Genomic DNA, 26,128 nt, shown 5'->3' on the forward strand with positions numbered 1-26,128 from the left:
TGATCATTTAACCCCGTAAAATGAATACCATAAAGGAATAAATTGAAACACAATAATTGCCATTTTTTGGGTGGCAAAAAGCAAAATCAAAATGTCGAATGTACCTCAAAATGGCATTAATAAAGCTGTCACCTACCAACGCAATAAAAAGAGCCCTCATGTGGCTCCAACAATGGAAAAATAAAAAAAAGTTATAGTCAACAGAAAATCAGAAAATGGAGACATCAACCAATTTTTTTTACAGACGTATTTTCTTAGCGCAAAAATGAAAAAATCACCCCATCCTTAATAACGCTCAACTCTCTCATCTACAAATAAGCCTCCATATCTACAGAAAATAAAAAGGCAGCGTCCATACGTGGTTACGTGTAAAAGCATTTAGTCTTAAATAGTAATACAGATAATAATAGTAGCAGTAGTAGTAACCATAACACTTCTCAAACAACTTTATTGACACGTGCGCTAATGCGCATATTACAGACCACGTGACGCAGGTCGCACATTCACTTCCGGGTACACTCGCGTTTCCTCCAGTAGTTTGATCCTCTCCGGCCGCCGTTTTGTGGTTAAGTCCCGGAATCCGGAAGTGACGCTCCTTTCCTTTCTGGTTCCCGGAGACATCACGGTGAGTGGCGGCCGCGGAGTATCCGTCTCCATCCACGGTGCTTGGTTGTGGTAGGCTGAGGCTGGTGGAGCCAGGGGGTGTCCCCGAGGTCTCGGGTGGGTGATAGGGGGGGTATTTTCCGAGCTGGAGGTTATGTGATGTGTTCAGTGCTGACTTCTGTGTCTCCCCCAGGTCCCTGGATTGCAGCTGCAGCATGGTGAGTGCACCCATCCTAGTATCGGGGAGGGGAGGAGAACGTGGTGATGATGGGAGTGGTAGTACTGAGCTGTATAGTGACTCCTAGCGGACATGAGCAGGTTGGGGGTAGTAGTGTGGTAATTTTATGTCTCTTCCTATAATCTAATCTTCTTGCTTAATGTGCTTGCTGGGAGTTGTAGTACACAGGGAAATTTTCACTGCCATAGGCCGTAATGTCCAAGTTCCAGCATACATTGGGTAGTAGTAATATGTGGTATGGTATGATGGGATCTGTAGTCCCTTTTGGAGCAAGCAGTATTTGATCAGGTAAGGCCATACGATCTAAGGTGCACTACAAGTCCCAGAGTACTATAATGATATAACTTTGGAAAACCTTTGAACTCAGCCGCAGAGCCTTACTTGCCCTCCCTGGGCTTAGTGCCGGATCCCATCGCTGGTCATGGCGTCTGTTATTGTCTGCAGCGCTTATACCACGTCTGCAGCCACTCATAAAGCGTAGTGGCCTTCGTGAGCTGATGGCACGCGACACTGAGCTCACTGACTGGCTGCAGCGCTAATATCACGTCTGCTGCCAGTCATAAAGTGCAGTGGCCGTCCTGAGCTGATGGCACGCAACACTGAGCTCACTGGCTGCAGCGCTGTCGATACCATACACAATAAGCAGCAAATGAACCATGCTGGACCCGGGGAGGATGGGTAAAGAAATGTCTGTTTGTTTTTTGTTTTTTTTGCTGAAACCAGAAAACTTATTAACCTGCTGATTGTCAGAGTGGATATATTAATGCTTTCACTACAAGTCTCAGCATGTCACCATGGTGGGAGTATGTAAATGACTTTGCCAGTTTGCACCACAGCCCCCAGCATAACCTCTTTCATGGCTGCTAGTGCTTGGGAACCTGGCAGGTTAGTGGGTCTGTGGCCAATCCAAAGCTCTGGTGTGTAATGTGTGGCGCTGGTTATACTGCCAGTATATCTGACTTGTCTTTTATGTTTCAGCCTCGCAAAATTGAAGAGATCAAAGATTTCCTGCTGACAGCCAGGAGAAAGGATGCCAAGTGTAAGTGATGGCGGGGTCTGTTGGTTGCTGGGGGATTAGGCATAGTCCTGAACACAGAGGTCTGTCAACTAACCGCTAACTTTAAAGGAATTCTCCTCCAATAACCTTTCTTGAGAGTGGATTTTTTTAAGGGGGTTGTCTAGCATTGAGAAACCAAAAATCTTTGGGCCTGGATATTTTCAGAATAAGATAAGGAGGCATGTTTGCCACCCGTCGCCCTCCTGGATTCATTGCAGGTGCCTCCAATAGTCAGCATCATCTCCGGAAGCTCGGTGTCACAGGACCGCTAGGGCCTGTGATTGGTTGCAGCGACCAGGTGAGTAGAAGAGTGCATCATTTAATGTTTGTCTGACACTCTTCTAGTCACCTGATCAGTAACAGTCACTGGTATTAAGCAGTCCTGTGATAGATGATGCAGACCACCCCCCAGAGTTGCCAGGTCTCCATGAGGTTGATGGGAGGAATGTATGCCTTGACTTTATTAAAAAGATCCATGCCTAGATGGAAAAAAGTATCAATGTTAAACTAATAGGGTGTGTAAACTAGAGTTGTCCTAATTGAGCAACCCCTTGTTAAAGGGATGGTAAATCGCTAAGATATGCAATAACATAAGTCTGAATTAGGGGTCGCAGTGCTTTATTTGGATGGACATGCTGTGGGAGTCTGAGCATCCCTCTGCTTAGAAAAAACCTGAAGCAGACCCTAATTCTCAGGTTTGGAGGGGTCTTTCAGAAGGTTGGACCCCAACCATCCTAAAAAGAGGTTTTCCGAGCAAGGTCCATTATCTTAAAGGGAGCCTGTCACCAGGTTTCGCCGATATAAGATATGGTCACCGCCTTTCAGGGCTTCTCTACAACATTCTATAATGCTGTAGATAAGCCCCCGGTCCGACCCGAAAGATAAGAAAAATATTATACTCACCCGGGGGGTGGTCCGGTCCGATGGGTGTCACAGGTCTGGGTCGGCGCTTCCCATCTTATGATTGCCGCCCCCCTGCTTGCTTCATGGCTCCCCGCCATCGCGCTCCTGCGCAGGCTTACTTGTGTCCTGTTGAGGGCAGAGCAAACTTCTGCAGTGCACGAACGCTGGGCCTCTCTGACCTTTTCTGGCACCTGCGCACTGCAGTACTTTGCTCTGCCCTCAACAGGGCAGATAAGTACGTCTGCACAGGAGCACAATGCCAAGGAGTCGTGAAGCAAGCAGGAGGGCGACGATCATAAGAAGATGGGAGACGCTGGACCCAAACCCGTGACACCCATCGGACCAGACTTATTTTTCTTATCTTTCAGGTCAGATCGGGGGCTTATCTACATCATTACAGAATGCTTTCCCCCCCCCCCCCCCCCACAGGACTGTAGAGTTCAGACTTCTAATGCACTGTAACTTACACTCTGTTCAGATTTATCTCTGCTGACCGGTTTGAGCAGTCATTACATGACCGCAAGTATGCCACTTGTGCACTTGCAGTCATATGCTGGCTAGCATCTTTAATAGTCACTTGACTGCTGGGGACATAACACTGACATTGTGTAAACAGTGCTAGTCTGCATAGATGAGCTGTTCATAAAGTCTCGTCCAGTAGTGGAAGGCCCACAGGTGGCAGTGTACCTAAAGTATTACATGCACGGCATGGATCTGATGCCTCCAGCTAAAGTGCCACTATGACAACACTTCCTGTATGACATAACAAAGGAACAGGAGTACGCGGTGACAACAAAAGAAATACTTTTTTTATATATGTTTATTATGCATACAAAATATATAAATAATCATACATGATAAGATGATAGTCGTGCACCAAGGAGCATGCGGGCAAAACACAAGGGCCACCCCTCTGGCAAGGCAATCCTATGCAAGCAAATACTCCGGTCAAATGACCGGAAGAAAAAATGTAAAAGGCTGGTCAGGAAGTTCCCATCGTGGATCGCAATAGTAACGTGATATGTCCTGAACAGCCAAGGTTAACAAATTAACAATACAGCTTACCGGGATCTGAGAGGCCAGAGAGGGAGCCCCAGGGCCAGGTGTCCTCCCCGACGCGCGTTTCGCGGGCTCTGAAGCCTGCTTTCTCAAGGGGATAGTGAGTGGTGAAGAATAGGACCTTAAAATAGCTCATGTAGTAGGTCACGTGATGCAGAAGAGCCAATGACAGTGGTTTGTAACGGCGCATGCGCGGTGTGCGCGCCAGGTCCTCCACACAGCCCGGGCGTCATGCCATCTCATGCACAGACGGGACAGAAACTATCCCGGTGTGCATGGAGGCATAAAGACGCCCTGCAGCCAGAGAACACAGGCGCCCACCACCGCGGACGCGCACAACCACCTTGGCTCAGCAAAGTCTGCCACCATAAAACATAATAATAAATATGGGCCAACCCAAAGGTACATAATACATATAAGGACAGGTAATCCGCCCCAATAATAATATAACAAAATAAACACCCAAAAGATAAGGAGAAACTACAATCATAATATAACAAAACTAAAAATAGAGGCAGAATAGACAATAAAGACAGAGACAAATGCAAATATATGCACCAACATGACAAAAATACAATATAGACAATGGGCATATAATACAAAGTGATATAAAGCTCAATACAAAAATATATAAATATAAATAAAATAAGCTGCAGAGCGAATAGGGAAGAAATCATCAAATTTCTGCAGCCGTTTCAAGTATGAGAGTTCTGAATATATCACAGAAAGGAAGGGAGGAATCCTATAATCACACAAAAATTCAAGAAGTGAAAGATTAAAAACAATAAAAATAAAATAAAAACAAGGACATATGGCAGTGATAGAACCAGCAGATGACAGACATAAACCATTTTTACAGGAACTAGATCTCATAGGAAAGGTGCAAAACTGAGATGTTCATTTAGGCCCTTAGGGGCCATAGTATCCAACAAAACAATCCAACGAGTCTCCATCTGGGCCAAAATCTTTTTATAATTACCCCCTCTAATCCCCAGGTGGAGAATATCAATGCCACGTATTCTAAGAGACCCAGCATCACAATTGTGGTGGGTTTTAAAGTGGCGCGGGATTGTTTTGAGTTCCGAGGGGTCCATAACTGCTTTTGCAGCGCCAATATCATGGACGTGTTCGCGCACCCGTACACGCAACTCCCTTGTTGTCAAACCAACGTATATCCTGGGGCAGCCACAAGTGGCATAGTAGACCACATTGGTGCTGCCGCAGGACATACGCTGGCGAATATCAAAGGTGCGCAGACCATCCGAAGCGGTAAAATTTGTACTCCGTTGGACATTGGCGCATGCGAGGCAGTGACCACAGGGAAAAAATCCTGGAGTTGGACCACGAGAGCCAAAAACATTGCGGATTGCCGGAACATAATGGCTTTTGACCAATAGATCACCCAGATTCTTAGAGCGTCGAGATGTCATAGCGAGGAGGTCACCCAAAATGGACTCAAGGACCGGATCAGCCTTTAAAACATCCCAATGTTTAATGAGAATCTGACGCATGTTTGTCCATTGGTGATTGAAGGTAGTGATAAACCGAATAGGACCATCAGATCCAACCTTGTCTTGGCCCTTCTTGGAGTGCAATAAGGTGTTACGTGGAGTTTTCCTGGCCCGATCATATCCTTGTTTAATGGATCTACCACTGTAACCCCGGGCCCGAAAGCGTTGTTTAAGGTCGGCAGCCTGGGCCTCAAAGAGGACATCAGAGGAGCAGATGCGCCTCACTCTTAGGAACTGTCCGACCGGGACAGCCCTAATGGTGGCTGGATGATGTGCAGATTCCGCATGAATCAAAGAGTTAACCAAGGTGGGCTTCCTGAACACATCCGTCCTGACCCGACGTGAGGGGTCAACCTCCAAGGATATGTCCAGGAAGTCCACTCTAGTACTACTATGATGGTAAGTTAACCGAATATTAAGAGAGTTATGATTAAGTTGATTCATGAAGTCTCCGAGCTGCTGCACCGTCCCGTCCCACAACATCAAGATGTCATCAATATAACGAAGCCAGCACAGCACATGGGAAGCGGCCGGCACGCCCGCGTCGCCAAAAATATGTCTCTCCCAGGAACCCAGGAAGAGATTTGCATACGCGGGCGCACAGGCCGCGCCCATGGCTGTGCCCCGCCTCTGAAGATAAAAAACATCTTTGAATACAAAAAAGTTGTGGGACAAAACATAGTGCAGCAGCTCGAGAACAAGATCGCACAAAGGGCCATCCAGATCGGAGGCCCCCAAGAAGAGGCGCACCGCATCCAAGCCATGAGTATGGTCGATGCAGGTGTAAAGTGACTCCACGTCAGCAACAACAAAAATGGCCTCATGTTCCACAAGGATGCCGTCAACCCGTGCCAGTACGTCCGTTGTGTCGCGAACAAAAGATGGCAGGGTCTCTACAATAGGTTTCAAGTAGAAGTCAATAAATTTACAGACCACATCACATAAGCCATCAATTCCCGACACAATAGGACGCCCCGGAGGGTTGAGGGCATCCTTGTGGATCTTAGGTAACAAGTAAAACGTCGGCACCTTTGGATTAGAAACAACCAAACCATCAAGGACCTTCTTAGAGATAATATTGGATTCATAAGCCTCAAATAGAATCTTTTGAATCTCAATTGAGAAGGAAGCCATGGGATTTGATGTTAATTTAGTATAAGTACTTGAATCCCTAAGTTGCCGGAAAGCTTCACGTTCGTACTTATCACAAGGCCAGACGACAATGTTCCCTCCCTTGTCTGCAGATTTAAAAACGTCAGGAAGAACCTGCAACTGTTGGATTGCCTGACGCTGTTTAAAAGTTAAATTATCAAATCTCTTTCTAGTGGATAATTTCTTAAAATCATCCATAACGAGTTTTGTAAAAATCTCGATAGCTGGACTCAGAGACAAGGGAGGGAACTTAGCCGATCTGGGCAATAGTGCGACAGGGAACCTACTTGTCTGGGGTGCTACCTGTTCCTCAAGTAGATCTTCAAGATTACGTAAGGCTTCCATCTCAAGAGTATTCAAAGGTGCCGACGTTTGACCACGATGATGTAATTTTCTCAATAATAATTTGCGAGAAAATAATTGTAAATCTTTCAAAGCTGTAAAAAAATTAAATTGGTTAGTAGGTGAAAAAGAAAGACCTCTGCTGAGTACATCAATCTGTGCCTCAGTCAGAACATGTTGAGAAAGATTCAGTACCTGTGGTTTATTATGAGATCCATTTTGAGTAGACCTCCCACTCGACGTCTTGCTCGTTGTAAATTGGCGTGTGGCTATACGTTGACTCAAAGAATCACTGGGCGACAATCCCTGATTGGGAGTAAATTTGCCAGAAGATTCACCCTCAAATGACTTATTTGAACGTATCGAAGTAGACCTTGATCTAGAGAAAGATGTATTTCTATATCTCGATCTTGAACGTTCATAACCATGACGCCAATGATATACACGGGACTGCTGTTTATCCAAAATGTCCCGTTTAAACTTTTTAGATTTAATTACTTGTATGTCATGGGCCCATTTTTGTAATTCAATATCGGTTTCTTCATTAAATTTTTTTAGGGAATCACTTGTCATATCTTTACGCAGGCCAGCCTGTAATTGATCAATCTCTGCTTCCAAGGTTCCCAATGTATTGTAGTTCATTTCTTTTAGTAGGATCATAAATCCTTTGGAACATGTATTTGTTAATTCTTCCCACCTGTTTTTAAAATTTTCGTCAGATATAGGGAAGGAGGGGAATACCTGGACACGTAGTCCCCTTGGAATGAGATCAGACTGAATATATCTATCTAAAAACTCGTGGTTCCACCAGACCTTTGTCCGTTTTTTAAGGAGATCCTTAAATTGAGAAATAGATTCCTGTATGGCTAGGTTGGAACCATCACTAGAATTGCCCATACTATCCTGGAGCACTTCATTTATTTGAGCACGCCATGTATTGTCACGTGAATAGATACTTACTCTGGTGTCTTCTGTACAGCTGTCAAGATCAAGAAGAACAAGGACAATGTGAAGTTCAAGGTTCGCTGCAGCAAATACCTGTACACACTGGTCATCACAGACAAAGAGAAGGCAGAGAAGCTCAAACAGTCCCTACCTCCTGGTGAGTAGACGCAGATGCCCTGTACTTGGGGCGGGTATAACTCTGACCAGTTTGGGCATTTTGCAACCATATTTCAGTTTTTGTACAATTATACCCAAGGAAATGTTTATGTTCGGTTACAATAGGCATCGCTCTTTTACATATCGTAAGATAACTTTATAGCAGTCTTCCCCATTCCCTGCTGCCCATTTTCAAAGGTTTTAGCCAGTATCTTGGCCACAGACCCCCTTTAAAGGGACCTTGCTTTTATGGTATTTACTCAAGTTGATGCAGATTGATTTGCAGAACCCGGTCCATTAGCCATGTGACTAATCTGTGTGTCTATTGGCTGGGAGCTCTTACAGCCTCATAAAAGATGGCATCCTCTGCTCCTTTTTTTATTTGCTGGGGCGGCATTATTTTTGCAAATTTGACATCACACTATGTCAGCTAATCAAGGGAAGAGCCGTGGATGCAGTATCGTAGTAGATGGTTCTGGGGACTCCTGTCTAAAGGGGACAAACTCTAGTATTTCCCCTTATAACGTATTGCTCACCAGTGCGGTATCAGCCTTAGGGTAAAGTTTTCAATCATTCGCTTTAGTTCAACCAACTATGCCACAATTTGTCCATAAAGGAAGACCTGGCACACATCATATTTAAAGGGAACCTGTCATGTAAAATGATGCTGTTTATCTGGAGGTTAATAACATTCGGACACCCTGCAGCCGCTACAAAGCCCAGCTGCTGAGGGAAAATGAACTTTATTCCCCCGGCAGTGTTGGTCATCTAGATATAGGGGTGGCACGGTTTCAGTTTCTGCTTTGTGCATAGAGCTGGCTGTCAGTGCGGTGGCTTCACAATGTAAGAATGCTATTAACCTGCAGATTACCATATTTGTAGATTAATAGCGTTGTTTTACATGATGGGTTCCCTTTAACATGACTAGTCGGGTAGGTGGATGCTCATCTAGGAATAGTGGAGTCAAATCTGTTATTGGGTCGGCAGTGGCATGACTCGATTGTCAGCTTGTCCTTGTTTACTCCCTACTCTCCAAATGTCAAGCGAACGGATGTGAATCAAAAAGCCATGGTAATTCTGGATTTGGCTCTGCCATTTCTGGATAAGTGGCCACCTCTCACGGTAATGCAACTATGACGCCCTTTTAAATTAAACTTTGTGTAAGTTGTCCTAAGAGAATGATTGGAGGCTGATGTTGCACTGGAGGTGCATAATAGGGGTAAATCCTAACTGAGTTTTCCTTTTACCCTTAGGTTCTATGCACATTAGATCCGAGCATCTGTAAGGTCTGCCTAGGAAGCATTGTAGTGACATTATTTTTAATCACTTGTATAGCGCCATTAATTTCCATAGCGCTTTACATCTGTCCCCGTAGAACTATGCGGTGGCAAATGATGCCCATTTTTAAAAAAAATAATTTTTTTTTTTTCTTTTACCTTTTATTGGAAGGCACAATTTAAGAGTTTTAGAACTTAAATATAATTACCAGGTCGATGAAGGCCAAAAAGACACTTCCTCTGGCAAAGAAGGTTAATATAGTTATGTTGGACATGTACTCGGAGATCTTTCCTCCTGCATACACAGAATGTGTGCAAAACTAAGGCTGTGTGCACACGGTGCGGATTCTGCTGCGGATCCGGCCCTGCGGATCCGCAGCAGAACTGCAGGTGATGTACAGTACCATTATTGGCTATGTAAAAAAAAAAAACGCTGCGGATTTTTCCGCTCTGATTTCGTGCGGACTAAAAAAAGCAGCATGTCACTACTTTTGTGCAGTTTTGCTGCAGTTTTCCACCTGCTCCATTCTAAAAATCCGCAGGTGGAAAACCGCACAAAAAATGCACTAAATCCGCAGGAAAATGCAGGTCATTTGACCTGCGGACTTAGTAAAATCCGCGCGGGAGGATTCGCACCGTGTGCACATAGCCTTAGTGTTAGGGCAAATTTCTGCCAGGGTTTGGTCAATGTGACCGGTTGTGCAGTCCAGTTTTCTTGTATGCACAAAAAAATTAGGCTTCGCCTGCCCTCATTTTTATAGTGCAATCCATGTAGCAGGATAAACTGGGCATTAGTCGGTCTCCCACCCACCGGTTAGCAATGGAGGGCAGTGCCCGTCCATAAGGGTTAGTATCAGTGTTCCGTTATGGTCTCCGTTAGAGTTGAGCGACTTTGGTCAGATCGGGTTTCGTGAATCCTGAATGAAACAAAATTTGAGTCGAATGAAACTGGTCCGACTAATGCAAAAAAAAGTCGGAGTTTCGTCCAAAACCTGACCCCAGTGCAAGTCAATGGGAAATAAGTCGGCATTGAGCGGATGACATTCATCCACTCAATGCCGACTTTTATTCCCCATTGACTTGCATTGGGGTCGGGTTTCGGACGAAACTCCCGACTTTTTTTTTGGCCTAGTCAGACCAGTTTCATCCAACTCAAATTTTTTCATTCGGGTTTCACGAAACCCGATCTGACCAAAGTCGCTCAACTCTAGTCTCCATGCATCTTCAGGGGATTCATTATGCAAGGAAGTGACCTGGCTCTACTACATCAGTTGTAGTGTCGGTGATTCTCGTCCTATACATTGCTTTCTCTTGTTCTGCTCCATCTTATGTCTTTCCTTTTCTTTGCTCTCTTGCAGGTCTGTCCGTGAAAGAACTGAAGTAAATGCTCTCATTGGCCTCTTGTACAATAAAAATGTAAAAACAAAACAATCTTCTATCCTGTGATTGTGGGTGATGGGTGCTGCGGTGGGCACATATAATGAGATGGTGGTGTTGTCACTGGATTTAAAGGGATGGTACAGGTGATTTTTTTAGTGTAATGGACTTCAAAGATGAGAACATGCCCACAGAAAACTGTTTTACATGAGCAATGAAGCCCATCAGAGTTCAGCTCTTTATAGCAGTGAATGTGGACTGGTTGCTGTGCTATACAATACCACTTTTTAAAGTTTTGTTAATGGCTATAATTCACAATCAGTGGGATTCGGATGTGAGTATATGGGCTGGCCACTACAATCTTATTGAGGTTCCTATGGCCTTATTCTTCATGGGGAAAGGGGTGTTGGATATTATAGTTCTTAAAAGTGTTGTATTTCCATAATATGGGAAATAACTTCAACATCAGTTGGGTATTGCAGGCAGCCATGGATCGTGGTGACCGCAGGGCATGAGCTGCTTTTATGATATGAATGCCATTAGTTTCTCCATGATTAGTAATTTAATGAAGATGACTCGCGTTCTCATTAAACGCATCTCGTCCGTCATGTGAAAGCAGTTGCAGGGTAGGAAGTGGCTCCTACTGGAGAGTACTGTAAACAGGCATTGTACAAGGGCACTTGCCCCGAAAATGCAACCAGAGGTGAATGATATTGTACATCACCAGCTTTTTAAACAGAATGCAAGCCTTCTTATAGAAACCTCATGCATTGTATGGTTACATGACTGCCCGCTGTGCAAGAGGCATGGCTAAATGTGTGAAATTAACGCAGATGGTGCAGTAAAACTTCTCTGTGATAAGCAGTCGGTCACACAGGTCCTTGCAAGCACATGTCCGTCCTTGTGTACTTGCCATGTAGGTTGTGTAGGTGGCCACATGCTCCTTGGTCAGTCTTCCTAAGGTGTCTGATTTGTGTATTAGTCTTAACGCCACCAGGGTGTCTGTTAGAGCAGGGTTCCCCAACTCAAGGCCCACCAACAGATCATGCAATTATCACCTATGCAATACTAAGGAAATCCTGAAAACATGACCTGTTGGTGGGCCTTGAGGACTGGAGTTGGGGAACCCTGTGTTAGAGGTCATCCTACACCTCTTATTATGTATATCCTGAAAAATATTTAGAATTGAGAGTCCTCCGTGGATATCCTGAGCATTTATGCAGTTATTGTGCAACTGTCCTATTATAATAGTTTGCATGCGTGAGGCTTGACGGCCGCAAAGTCAGCATCGAGTTGGAAGTGACTGATGCTGCATTACCCTTTAAAAGGGAAGCCTTAATTGGCTTGTTAATGCAGGGGCTATTCAAATGGAAGGCATGACCGCCAAGGACATAGGTGGAAAGGGCACCGAGATCTACACCAATGTGACGTATTGCACAGAACTAGACTACCATGGCTGCTGTCTTCCACAATAGTACCGCACATGCTGGTGGTATTGCAGCTCCATCCCATGTGCTACAATAGGACTAAGCTGCATTAACCCCTACAACCTGAAAGCATGTGTGGCGCAGTTCGTAGAAAAATGCTGCAATGCCTGTCCAATTGTATAAAACCACTATATAATAAACCCTGCAGGAGCGAAATCGCAAGGTAAAGGCTTCAGACTTTTTGAAGGAAGATTTTTAACTTGGTTGACTATTTTAGTCCACATGCATGTGCGTGCAAAGTGACCAAGTATAACACATTAAAAAATAGAAAATTTGGTCCTGTAATCTGCACCCGTAGTAGGGGTGGGAGTCCCAATCTTGGGCCTCATTACCCAAACTGGCTTTATCAAAGATTTCTGTGTTGGTTTGTACCATCATATTGCACAATGGCTGACGCTTGTGGGCGTAAAACAAATGCTAAAAACTCCCCTATATCACATTTGTGAAAAACTACATACTAGGGGATTTCTATGAACCTTGGTAGAATGTGCCTCACCCATTATCACCCTTGATCTTGCACAAGTTGCACATAATTCTGTGTGCTGGTAATGCGGGTGAGGTGCAATAGAGAAAACCACCACTAGATGTCACTGCCACCACAGTGCTTGATGCTACTTCACTATTACGCTTGCAAGCCATAGTCAGAATCCTATTATGCTATGTGCACACGTTGCGGATTCCGCTGCGGTTTTTTCCGCGCGGAAACGCAGGTAAAACCGCAGGTAAAGTGACCTGCGGTTTTCCTGCGTTTTGGTCTGCGGTTTTGCCCTGCGGTTTCACACCTCTACTATGGTAGAGGTATGAAACCGCACAAACAATTGACATGCTGCGGTTTGTAAACCGCGCGGAAAAAAACGCACCGTCAGCACAGCGTTTTTGAAACCCCATAGGGTTTCATTGTACTGTACTTGGTCAGTGGAACTGCTGCGTTTCCGCAGCGGCAAAAACGCTGCGGAAACGCAGCAGAATCCGCAACGTGTGCACACAGCCTTAAGGAGATGTGCACACGGTGTCTTCAGGCAGAATCTACTTGGAAAAGCACCCAACAAAATGTATATATTGCACAGCATCGTCAAATCGTGCACATAAGATGGATTATGTCATGTCTTTTAACTGCTTCAGAGTTTTGAAATCCAGCAGGGGTTAAGTGACCTGACAATTCTTAGGGCGGCTTCCGCTAGGAAAGGTATAGGGTAAAAGACGCCAGCGTGCCGCGAGAATGACGGCAGAATCCGCTGGTGAAGCTGCTGCCAGGAAATGACTGCCATCAAAGTTCGGTGGGTGTGCCGGTGTTCTTCAAGCTTTTGGTTTTTCTTTTTGTGTGTTGGCGATCACAACCTTTTTATAGACTTTTTTTCTTTTTGCGCTATACAGTAGTTTTTACATTTTTGTTCTCTTTGGCTGGAATTAAATTCCAGTTTTTATTTACAGCAGCCGTCAATCATAACTGGTGCCTTTTAAACTGAAAAGGTTCTCATCATAACAAATGTTTGGATATATTAAAATTGAATGCAAAAAACTTTCGCTGACCAGTTATTTTTACTTTTCTATTTTTGATACTTTACTATGTACTTGTTTGTGTAGACTATATACCTGTATACAAGCACAGCGTCCTATGCACTAATGGCACAGAGCAGATGTTAGGAAAGTGGTCATGCAGCGCGGGGGTCCCTCATCTGCGTCTCCAGTGTCTTTCCTCTTCTGCAGTCAGAGGGAGACAGTTTGTTGATTTGCACCATGATCTCGCCTTGTAGTGTATCTGGATTTATTTCTATGGTGCTAGAAATATAAAATAAGGATAAAAATGTAAGAGTCTCGGGCGCTTGTATTCTGTCTTACACCGGTTTTATTTTTGGTACTGTAAAGTTCACACAATCCCCAGAATGTGGGAAAATGATGTAAAGTCCTAAAAATAAAACTATAGCATCAAACTCTGTATTCCCTGCACATGGGATAATATATCTGCACCAGGTGATCCTACACCTAAGGCATTCCCTATGACCCTCTCCAAGTCCTTTCCTTATCCAATGGGTATTACCGCCCTCTATTAGGGTCCGGCCTGGGTCTTATTGCAAAACAGACATTTGGGACAGAAACGGGCATGTAGAAGTCCACAATGGCTGATCAGCCACATTAAGGTCAGTGGGCCTCAATCACGTGCAGCCCTGTGGTGGATCATGCAGTAAAGGGATCTATTTTGGTGGTTGGACCCTACAGATCACACATCCTTGGTATCTTCTAAGGAGAAGGCATCAGTTATTTTCCCTTATTTTACATGGCATAAAACGTATACTTTCAAGGGGTGTTCCAGCCAGATTTTTTTTTTTGATCGCCGTTGATCTCCCATATGGGGGTCCTCTGTTGCCCCAGCAGTTTGAATGGAGTGGAGTTCCTGTTATTCCCATTCACACAGCCTTCATTGTCCCATAATGAGTGCCATAGAGTCCCCCATGTCATCACCAACTGCTATACAGCCGCCTGCGGTTATATTGTCCAACGGATTGTGCCGGCGGGATTGGCAAGTGCCTCTTAACACTTTCCTCGTCAGTACCGGGCACACGACTGAGTGAAAGCTTCCTTTTATATGGATTATAATTAGTACGTCTGCTAAAGCGAGATGAAAGTCTTTAATCTCGAGTCTTGAAATCTGAGTCCCGCGCAATATGCTAATAGGAAGTTTTCCCCGCCGGTGTTTGTCTATAGATAAAGCCGATTGTTCCCACTAGAAAGGAATCTCGGAAGAGCAGCACCTGGCCCGATCACCACCCAGACACAGCCTCTCGTGTGCCAGTAAGCTGTTGGGAAAGCCCCTAGAATCGAGTGGGTGCTGGAGAAAAATGGCTTGGCGTGTCTCGTGAGTACTAACCACTGCCGGCTCATGGGGTATCGTGTCTAAGGGATGGCGCTGAAAGGAAACGAGAAAAGCCAGCAAGAGACTGGATTCTCCACTTAAAGGGGTTGCGCAGTGGCAAAAAAAAAATTTCTAATGTAAATTCATGTATTTTGGGTTAAAAATCACTTTTGCAATTGGGTTTTATTAAAAATGTTGCAGCATTTGGCTTTTTACAGGCACTTTTTGACTCTAGACAGTCAACTTTTATGTAGTCTTTGGTAAAAAAAACAATCAGCTGACAAGCTAAGGCAGGTAAAAGACTCTCCCATCAATCAGAATGAGCTCACTGATTGATTCTCAGTTAACTCATTCTGCTGTCAGCAATAGAGGACAGTCCGGACATGCCATCTTGCCCATTTTCTGTCCTCCGTGTACAGACTTGTCTGTGGTGGTGCCTAATCGTAAAGAGGACGTCGAGATTTTTTTCACCGACCCATTAATAATCTTTTTATATAGCGCTAATATATTCCGCAGCGCTCTACAGTTTGCACACATTATCATCACTGTTCCCAAAGGGGCTCACAATCTAAATTGGTCTTGCATTATCTATTTTGCTCCAAAGATCAGATCAAAATCGGACATGCCACGATTTTCTGCCTATGCATGGCCCCTTACACTTATCAGGTACGAGTTGTATCCATGAAATCCACGGATGGTGCTCGTACGTGAAAAGCTGGCATCTGAACGAAGCCTTAAAAGTGTAATCTGGCTACATTCACTTCCACATCTGGAGGGTCTCTGACATCAGTATCAGCTGATGGCCGGGGGTTTCGGCAGCCAGTCTGGCTATGATCAGACAGTAACTACATCCCACTTACACACATTTTAACCCATTGCATTGGACGGCTTGTGACATGTAGCCCTAGTGTTTACACACAGCCACCATGATCTGGGGGTCCTGAAAGCTGTAATTGCAGTAGCACCAGCATGGCTATAGGGGGCAATCTGGTAGCAGTCACACCAAGGCCCGTTCTTATTGTGCGTTAAGACCCTTGAGTTGCAATATACACCTAAGGCCCCCCTCACACGTCAGTGTTTCCGGAACGTGTGGTGACCGTTTTCACGTGCATCGGAGACCTACTCACACGTGGACATGTCATGTGCACACGGATAACATATAATGTGATTTATGTGTGCCACGTACTAGAATTTAATGCATCTCATGTGATGCACCAATCCTGGGGCGGATGCACGCTGGTCTTTTTAGGCTGGGAAGGGCCCAATATTTATGGATCTTCCCAGCCTGATAATATCAGCCCCCAACTGTCTGCTTTATCTTGGCTGGTTATCAAAAATATGGGGAACCCCACATAATTTTTAAAATTTATTAGCTTGTACAGTAAACTACACGTGCACTGCATTCTATTCCAGTACGTATCACACGGATGACACGAGAAGGGTGCACACGTACACACGGTCATGGATAGCACAGGTGCTGGATGTGAGAAGGAGGCCATAAAAATGTATGTGTGTGTGTGTGTATGTATATATATATATATATATATATATATATATATATATACACACATAGTGCCTTGTATATATGCACATATACTTTTGCAAGGCACTGTGTGTGTGTGTGTGTGTGTATATATATGTATATATAATGTGTGTGTATGTATATGTATGTATATATGTGTGTGTATATATATATATATATATATATATATATATATATATATATATATATATATATATATATAGGTCATCCGTGCACAGATGTCTGAATTCGGCCTTAGAAGTAGATTTATAAGCAAAACAAAATCTGGCCTTGTTGCTAACAACCAATCACAGTGCAGCTTTCATTTAGAATTCTGCATTTGAAAAATGAAAGCTGCAATGTGATTGGTTGCTGTGGGCAACCGAGACAAAACAAGAATTTCTTGTAGGCCTGGTTCACAGGTTTTGTATTGGCTATGGATAGCTGTATCTAATGTCTGCAGGTACTTAATGCGTTTTTGTTTGTTTTTTTCTTACGGGAAACGCATTAATGAAACACAAAAAAGCAACTCCAGGTTCAGTGATTTAACCTGCTGATTTACGCTCCCCGTCAAAATGAATGGGTAAAAGTTGGACCAGATGGGTGCGTTTCCAATAAAGAAATTAACATTACAGATTTAAAAAAAAAAAAAAGGATAACAAAACGAATGCACCAAAATGCAGGGGGATGAGATTAAGTTAAAACTTATCCATTTTGCTGGTGCTGTAAAATTTGCTGCAAATATGCAAGGTAAGCCTTAGGCCGGATTGATACAGCGGTGTCTGAGATAATTTGGTGGGTTTCTGGAAAACCCCTCTAAGTGTATTTATGGGGACACTAGCCGGCACTACTGGCTGGCATCACACATGCGAGAAACTCAGACGAGTCTCACATCTTAATACCTGGCAGTGCCGCCGACACTCGGATTGGAGCGTGCGGCTCCATGTATTGCCACGGTATGTAGCTGCACGCGCCGATCCAAGTGCCGGGTATTAATATGCGAGACGTGGCTGTGTTTCTCGCATGTGTGATCCCGGCCCAATGGTTTGTATATCAGGTCCCTTTGAATTTTGCAGTTTCTTTAGTCATATTTTGCAGTATTGGCCTGTCCGGGGCAGGCCGCTGTTAACGCCCCCCTTGTATGGAGCGCTGAAGTATCTTAATGAGGGTCCGGGATGAGTCACACAAGCGAATACAACGAGGATCTCATTAATATTGTGGGGATAACAAGAAGCTCGCTGTGAGTCGATGTGCTTTCTCCAGCAAAGTAAAATATAATTACCGGCCTAATGACGGCCCTGTGCCTTTAATGAGGGACATGTGACTGTACAGGATGGCTGTACGTGCAGCGCCACAAAGCGTCTTCTCATACTGGCTCTCTAAGTCCACTGAATCTGGTGCTAAAATCCCAAATTGCTCCAGCCTTTACCTCAAAGACAAAAAGCAAAATATCGATAACAAGGGCTGAGATGGTTGGAGGACTTGCTATGGGTGATCTACACGGGTGTCCACCGGGGTGCTAAGGTAGCATCCGAACCTGGGCGCTGGTGATTAGGGGGGCTCCAAGGTTCTTCTGCCACATAGGAAGGCAATATTAATGGCACATGGTAGGTAAAAGAAGCTGTTCCAGTGCCTGTGATCATCCACGTTCTGCTCATTACGGCCCCCTCAATATGCCAGACTATAAGGTGGGCAGCCAGCCCCTCTCAACTCTATAGGCTTAAAGGGGTATTCCTTGCTCCAAGATATGCCGTAACATACTGCGGTGTGGCATCTGCCCTCTATGACCCCTCCTATGTGCCTGGGTGTGAGGAAGGCAGATTTTGATAAATGACGTCATCAGGTCTTATATCTTATAAATGATAGTTTTCCTCTTCTATTTATTCCTGCCGCTCCCCTGAGTATTCTACTTTTTGTTTTCTAAAAATCCTCCATATTTTTCCAGAGATATGGGTCTTACTATTTAGGCTCTCTCCAAGGATGTGTGGCAGAACAGCCTAAAGACACGCCCCTGAAGAGTCCATGAGCCACGCCCCTGAAGAGTCCATGAGCCACGCCCCTGAAGAGTCCCTGAGCCACACCCCCAAAGAGTCCCTGAGCCATGTCCCCTTGTCATAAAAATTATCACTAAATATGAAGGTTCATATCTCTGAAACCAAATAGTGGTATTAAAAAAAAAAACTGGAATACTCAGGGGAACAGCGTGAATAAAATAAAAAGCCCAAACTGGACCCTTTGGACCTTGTGATAAGTCCCTATTTCTAGCACTAAGGCCGTAACGTTCTGACGTGCCGCGTCTGCCCTCTAGGACCCTCCTGTATAGCAGGGTACAATGGGGGCTTGGACCAAAGACATCTTTTCGGACTACCGCTTCCTCTTCATATTATAATTCATGTTAAGAAGCCACACAAAATCTATTCTATCTGACATATCCAAGCGTCATCACACAATTTTGTGCAAAAATTCCAAAATTAATTTCTAGCAATGTCTCCATGCACCTTCTCCCTGAAGATGATATAAATCACGTCACATATAAGTGACCCTAATATTACCGCCATAACAGGCTGACACCTTACCCACAACCCACGAGTGGTACGCGCTGCGCGGGAGCGATCCCTCTACTACATGCAAATGGAACGCGCTGCGCGGGCGCGCAACCTCCTGGATGGTACGCGCTGCGCGTCCCCGCCCCTCTTCCCTCAGTCTCAGTGTCCGGCAGTGCCGGGGATGTGAACTCCAGTCCGGGGAAGATAAGCCGGGGGCATGGCGGCTGCACGCGTGGAATACATTACTCCCTGGTGGGTTTACTGGCTGCACAATATCCCGCACTTGGAATTGTCCCTGAGACCCAGGAGCAGCGACTTCAACCCGACAGATCCCGGGTACAGGGAGGTGAGTCCCCCAAACAGTGCAAAGTACGAGAGGGGTGCGGGGAGCTGAGGCACAGTGTCCTATACACATGTATACAGCCTCCATACAGCACTCCAGTATATAGCCGTGCATAGTCCTATATATACACATGTATACAGCACTACAGTATATAGCCGTGCATAGCTCTATATATACACACATGTATACAGCACTCCAGTATATAGCCGTGCATAGCCCTATATATACACACATGTATACAGCACTACAGTATATAGCCGTGCATAGCCCTATATATACACACATGTATACAGCACTCCAGTATATAGCCGTGCATAGCCCTATATACACACATGTATACAGCACTACAGTATATAGCCGTGCATAGCCCTATATATACACACATGTATACAGCACTCCAGTATATAGCCGTGCATAGCCCTATATACACACATGTATACAGCACTACAGTATATAGCCGTGCATAGCCCTATATATACACATGTATACAGCACTACAGTATATAGCCGTGCATAGCCCTATATATACACATGTATACAGCACTACAGTATATAGCCGTGCATAGCCCTATATACACACATGTATACAGCACTACAGTATATAGCCGTGCATAGTCCTATATATACACATGTATACAGCACTACAGTATATAGCCGTGCATAGCTCTATATATACACACATGTATACAGCACTCCAGTATATAGCCGTGCATAGCCCTATATACACACATGTATACAGCACTCCAGTATATAGCCGTGCATAGCCCTATATACACACATGTATACAGCACTCCAGTATATAGCCGTGCATAGCCCTATATATACACACATGTATACAGCACTACAGTATATAGCCGTGCATAGTCCTATATATACACATGTATACAGCACTACAGTATATAGCCGTGCATAGCTCTATATATACACACATGTATACAGCACTCCAGTATATAGCCGTGCATAGCCCTATATACACACATGTATACAGCACTCCAGTATATAGCCGTGCATAGCCCTATATACACACATGTATACAGCACTACAGTATATAGCCGTGCATAGCCCTATATATACACACATGTATACAGCACTCCAGTATATAGCCGTGCATAGCCCTATATACACACATGTATACAGCACTACAGTATATAGCCGTGCATAGCCCTATATATACACATGTATACAGCACTACAGTATATAGCCGTGCATAGCCCTATATATACACATGTATACAGCACTACAGTATATAGCCGTGCATAGCCCTATATACACACATGTATACAGCACTACAGTATATAGCCGTGCATAGCTCTATATATACACATGTATACAGCACTACAGTATATAGCCGTGCATAGCCCTATATATACACACATGTATACAGCACTACAGTATATAGCCGTGCATAGCCCTATATACACACATGTATACAGCACTACAGTATATAGCCGTGCATAGCCCTATATATACACATGTATACAGCACTGCAGTATATAGCCGTGCATAGCCCTATATATACACATGTATACAGCACTACAGTATATAGCCGTGCATAGCCCTATATATACACACATGTATACAGCCTCCATACAGCACTCCAGTATATAGCCGTGCATAGCCCTATATACACACATGTATACAGCACTACAGTATATAGCCGTGCATAGCCCTATATACACACATGTATACAGCACTTCAGTATATAGCCGTGCATAGCCCTATATATACACATGTATACAGCACTGCAGTATATAGCCGTGCATAGCCCTATATATACACATGTATACAGCACTTCAGTATATAGCCGTGCATAGCCCTATATATACACATGTATACAGCACTGCAGTATATAGCCGTGCATAGCCCTATATATACACATGTATACAGCACTACAGTATATAGCCGTGCATAGCCCTATATATACACACATGTATACAGCACTACAGTATATAGCCGTGCATAGCTCTATATATACACATGTATACAGCACTACAGTATATAGCCGTGCATAGCCCTATATACACACATGTATACAGCACTACAGTATATAGCCGTGCATAGCTCTATATATACACACATGTATACAGCACTACAGTATATAGCCGTGCATAGCCCTATATATACACATGTATACAGCACTACAGTATATAGCCGTGCATAGCCCTATATACACACATGTATACAGCACTACAGTATATAGCCGTGCATAGCCCTATATATACACATGTATACAGCACTGCAGTATATAGCCGTGCATAGCCCTATATATACACATGTATACAGCACTACAGTATATAGCCGTGCATAGCCCTATATATACACACATGTATACAGCCTCCATACAGCACTCCAGTATATAGCCGTGCATAGCCCTATATACACACATGTATACAGCACTCCAGTATATAGCCGTGCATAGCCCTATATACACACATGTATACAGCACTACAGTATATAGCCGTGCATAGCCCTATATACACACATGTATACAGCACTACAGTATATAGCCGTGCATAGCTCTATATATACACATGTATACAGCACTACAGTATATAGCCGTGCATAGCCCTATATACACACATGTATACAGCACTACAGTATATAGCCGTGCATAGCCCTATATACACACATGTATACAGCACTACAGTATATAGCCGTGCATAGCCCTATATATACACACATGTATACAGCACTACAGTATATAGCCGTGCATAGCCCTATATATACACACATGTATACAGCACTACAGTATATAGCCGTGCATAGCCCTATATATACACATGTATACAGCACTACAGTATATAGCCGTGCATAGCCCTATATACACACATGTATACAGCACTACAGTATATAGCCGTGCATAGCCCTATATACACACATGTATACAGCACTACAGTATATAGCCGTGCATAGCTCTATATATACACATGTATACAGCACTACAGTATATAGCCGTGCATAGCCCTATATACACACATGTATACAGCACTACAGTATGTAGCCATGCATAGCTCTATATATACACACATGTATACAGCACTACAGTATATAGCCGTGCATAGCCCTATATATACACATGTATACAGCACTACAGTATATAGCCGTGCATAGCCCTATATACACACATGTATACAGCACTACAGTATATAGCCGTGCATAGCCCTATATATACACATGTATACAGCACTGCAGTATATAGCCGTGCATAGCCCTATATATACACATGTATACAGCACTACAGTATATAGCCGTGCATAGCCCTATATATACACACATGTATACAGCCTCCATACAGCACTCCAGTATATAGCCGTGCATAGCCCTATATACACACATGTATACAGCACTACAGTATATAGCCGTGCATAGCCCTATATACACACATGTATACAGCACTTCAGTATATAGCCGTGCATAGCCCTATATATACACATGTATACAGCACTGCAGTATATAGCCGTGCATAGCCCTATATATACACATGTATACAGCACTTCAGTATATAGCCGTGCATAGCCCTATATATACACATGTATACAGCACTGCAGTATATAGCCGTGCATAGCCCTATATATACACATGTATACAGCACTACAGTATATAGCCGTGCATAGCCCTATATATACACACATGTATACAGCACTACAGTATATAGCCGTGCATAGCTCTATATATACACATGTATACAGCACTACAGTATATAGCCGTGCATAGCCCTATATACACACATGTATACAGCACTACAGTATATAGCCGTGCATAGCTCTATATATACACACATGTATACAGCACTACAGTATATAGCCGTGCATAGCCCTATATATACACATGTATACAGCACTACAGTATATAGCCGTGCATAGCCCTATATACACACATGTATACAGCACTACAGTATATAGCCGTGCATAGCCCTATATATACACATGTATACAGCACTGCAGTATATAGCCGTGCATAGCCCTATATATACACATGTATACAGCACTACAGTATATAGCCGTGCATAGCCCTATATATACACACATGTATACAGCCTCCATACAGCACTCCAGTATATAGCCGTGCATAGCCCTATATACACACATGTATACAGCACTACAGTATATAGCCGTGCATAGCCCTATATACACACATGTATACAGCACTTCAGTATATAGCCGTGCATAGCCCTATATATACACATGTATACAGCACTGCAGTATATAGCCGTGCATAGCCCTATATATACACACATGTATACAGCACTACAGTATATAGCCGTGCATAGCTCTATATATACACACATGTATACAGCACTACAGTATATAGCCGTGCATAGCCCTATATATACACATGTATACAGCACTACAGTATATAGCCGTGCATAGCCCTATATACACACATGTATACAGCACTACAGTATATAGCCGTGCATAGCCCTATATATACACATGTATACAGCACTGCAGTATATAGCCGTGCATAGCCCTATATATACACACATGTATACAGCACTACAGTATATAGCCGTGCATAGCTCTATATATACACACATGTATACAGCACTACAGTATATAGCCGTGCATAGCCCTATATATACACATGTATACAGCACTACAGTATATAGCCGTGCATAGCCCTATATATACACATGTATACAGCACTACAGTATATAGCCATGCATAGCCCTATATATACACATGTATACAGCACTACAGTATATAGCCGTGCATAGCCCTATATATACACATGTATACAGCACTACAGTATATAGCCGTGCATAGCCCTATATACACACATGTATACAGCACTACAGTATATAGCCGTGCATAGCCCTATATACACACATGTATACAGCACTACAGTATATAGCCGTGCATAGCCCTATATATACACATGTATACAGCACTACAGTATATAGCCGTGCATAGCCCTATATACACACATGTATACAGCACTACAGTATATAGCCGTGCATAGCCCTATATATACACACATGTATACAGCCTCCATACAGCACTCCAGTATATAGCCGTGCATAGCCCTATATACACACATGTATACAGCACTACAGTATATAGCCGTGCATAGCCCTATACACACACATGTATACAGCACTTCAGTATATAGCCGTGCATAGCCCTATATATACACATGTATACAGCACTGCAGTATATAGCCGTGCATAGCCCTATATATACACACATGTATACAGCACTACAGTATATAGCCGTGCATAGCTCTATATATACACACATGTATACAGCACTACAGTATATAGCCGTGCATAGCCCTATATATACACATGTATACAGCACTACAGTATATAGCCGTGCATAGCCCTATATACACACATGTATACAGCACTACAGTATATAGCCGTGCATAGCCCTATATATACACATGTATACAGCACTGCAGTATATAGCCGTGCATAGCCCTATATATACACACATGTATACAGCACTACAGTATATAGCCGTGCATAGCTCTATATATACACACATGTATACAGCACTACAGTATATAGCCGTGCATAGCCCTATATATACACATGTATACAGCACTACAGTATATAGCCGTGCATAGCCCTATATATACACATGTATACAGCACTACAGTATATAGCCGTGCATAGCCCTATATATACACATGTATACAGCACTACAGTATATAGCCGTGCATAGCCCTATATATACACATGTATACAGCACTACAGTATATAGCCGTGCATAGCCCTATATACACACATGTATACAGCACTACAGTATATAGCCGTGCATAGCCCTATATACACACATGTATACAGCACTACAGTATATAGCCGTGCATAGCCCTATATATACACATGTATACAGCACTACAGTATATAGCCGTGCATAGCCCTATATACACACATGTATACAGCACTACAGTATATAGCCGTGCATAGCCCTATATATACACACATGTATACAGCCTCCATACAGCACTCCAGTATATAGCCGTGCATAGCCCTATATACACACATGTATACAGCACTACAGTATATAGCCGTGCATAGCCCTATATATACACACATGTATACAGCACTACAGTATATAGCCGTGCATAGCCCTATATATACACATGTATACAGCACTACAGTATATAGCCGTGCATAGCCCTATATACACACATGTATACAGCACTACAGTATATAGCCGTGCATAGCCCTATATACAGTGCCTACAAGTAGTATTCAACCCCCTGCAGATTTAGCAGGTTTGATAAGATGCAAATAAGTTAGAGCCTTCAAACTTCACACAAGAGCAGGATTTATTAACAGATGCATAAATCTTACAAACCAAAAAGTTATGTTGCTCAGTTAAATTTTAATAAATTTTAAACATACAAGTGTGGGTCAATTATTATTCAACCCCTAGGTTTAATATTTTGTGGAATAACCCTTGTTTGCAATTACAGCTAATAATCGTCTTTTATAAGACCTGATCAGGCCGGCACAGGTCTCTGGAGTTATCTTGGCCCACTCCTCCATGCAGATCTTCTCCAAGTTATCTAGGTTCTTTGGGTGTCTCATGTGGACTTTAATCTTGAGCTCCTTCCACAAGTTTTCAATTGGGTTAAGGTCAGGAGACTGACTAGGCCACTCCAACACCTTGATTTTTTGCCTCTTGAACCAGGCCTTGGTTTTGTTGGCTGTGTGCTTTGGGTCGTTGTCTTGTTGGAAGATGAAATGACGACCCATCTTAAGATCCTTGATGGAGGAGCGGAGGTTCTTGGCCAAAATCTCCAGGTA

The 26,128-nt window shown here is 43.6% G+C and overlaps 2 protein-coding genes across 3 annotated transcripts in view; both read left to right on the forward strand.

Annotated features, from left to right (window-relative positions):
- Positions 1-488: 488 nt before the first annotated feature.
- RPL38 (ribosomal protein L38) lies at positions 489-10,674 on the forward strand. 2 transcript variants are annotated; one of them, XM_073560360.1, is made up of 5 exons: positions 489-625; positions 797-821; positions 1,820-1,880; positions 7,845-7,967; positions 10,602-10,674. In XM_073560360.1, the coding sequence occupies exons 2-5, from the start codon at positions 819-821 to the stop codon at positions 10,625-10,627; spliced, it is 213 nt and encodes a 70-aa protein (XP_073416461.1). In that variant the 5' UTR covers positions 489-625; positions 797-818; the 3' UTR covers positions 10,628-10,674. The 2 variants fall into 2 exon arrangements, with proteins under 2 accessions (XP_073416461.1, XP_073416469.1); XM_073560368.1 differs by lacking the exon at positions 489-625 and adding an exon at positions 696-720.
- An 8,374-nt stretch (positions 10,675-19,048) lies between these two features.
- TTYH2 (tweety family member 2) overlaps positions 19,049-26,128 on the forward strand; it is a 112,397-nt gene continuing 105,317 nt past the window's right edge. Inside the window, exon 1 of the mRNA XM_073560373.1 lies at positions 19,049-19,372. Within this exon, the coding sequence (XP_073416474.1) occupies positions 19,244-19,372 (129 nt within the window). The 5' untranslated portion in view covers positions 19,049-19,243. The remainder of the gene's footprint in view (positions 19,373-26,128) is intronic.

Source organism: Dendrobates tinctorius, unplaced genomic scaffold, assembly GCF_039654945.1.
Source record: "Dendrobates tinctorius isolate UK_male_01 unplaced genomic scaffold, ASM3965494v1 ptg000014l, whole genome shotgun sequence".
Taxonomy (NCBI): Eukaryota; Metazoa; Chordata; class Amphibia; order Anura; family Dendrobatidae; genus Dendrobates; species Dendrobates tinctorius.

Coding starts and splice junctions, on each gene's coding strand:
- RPL38 (XM_073560360.1), top strand. Junction 1,881..7,844: donor CAGGAGAAAGGATGCCAAGT/GTAAGTGATGGC, acceptor TCTTCTGTACAG/CTGTCAAGATCAAGAAGAAC. Junction 7,968..10,601: donor CAAACAGTCCCTACCTCCTG/GTGAGTAGACGC, acceptor GCTCTCTTGCAG/GTCTGTCCGTGAAAGAACTG.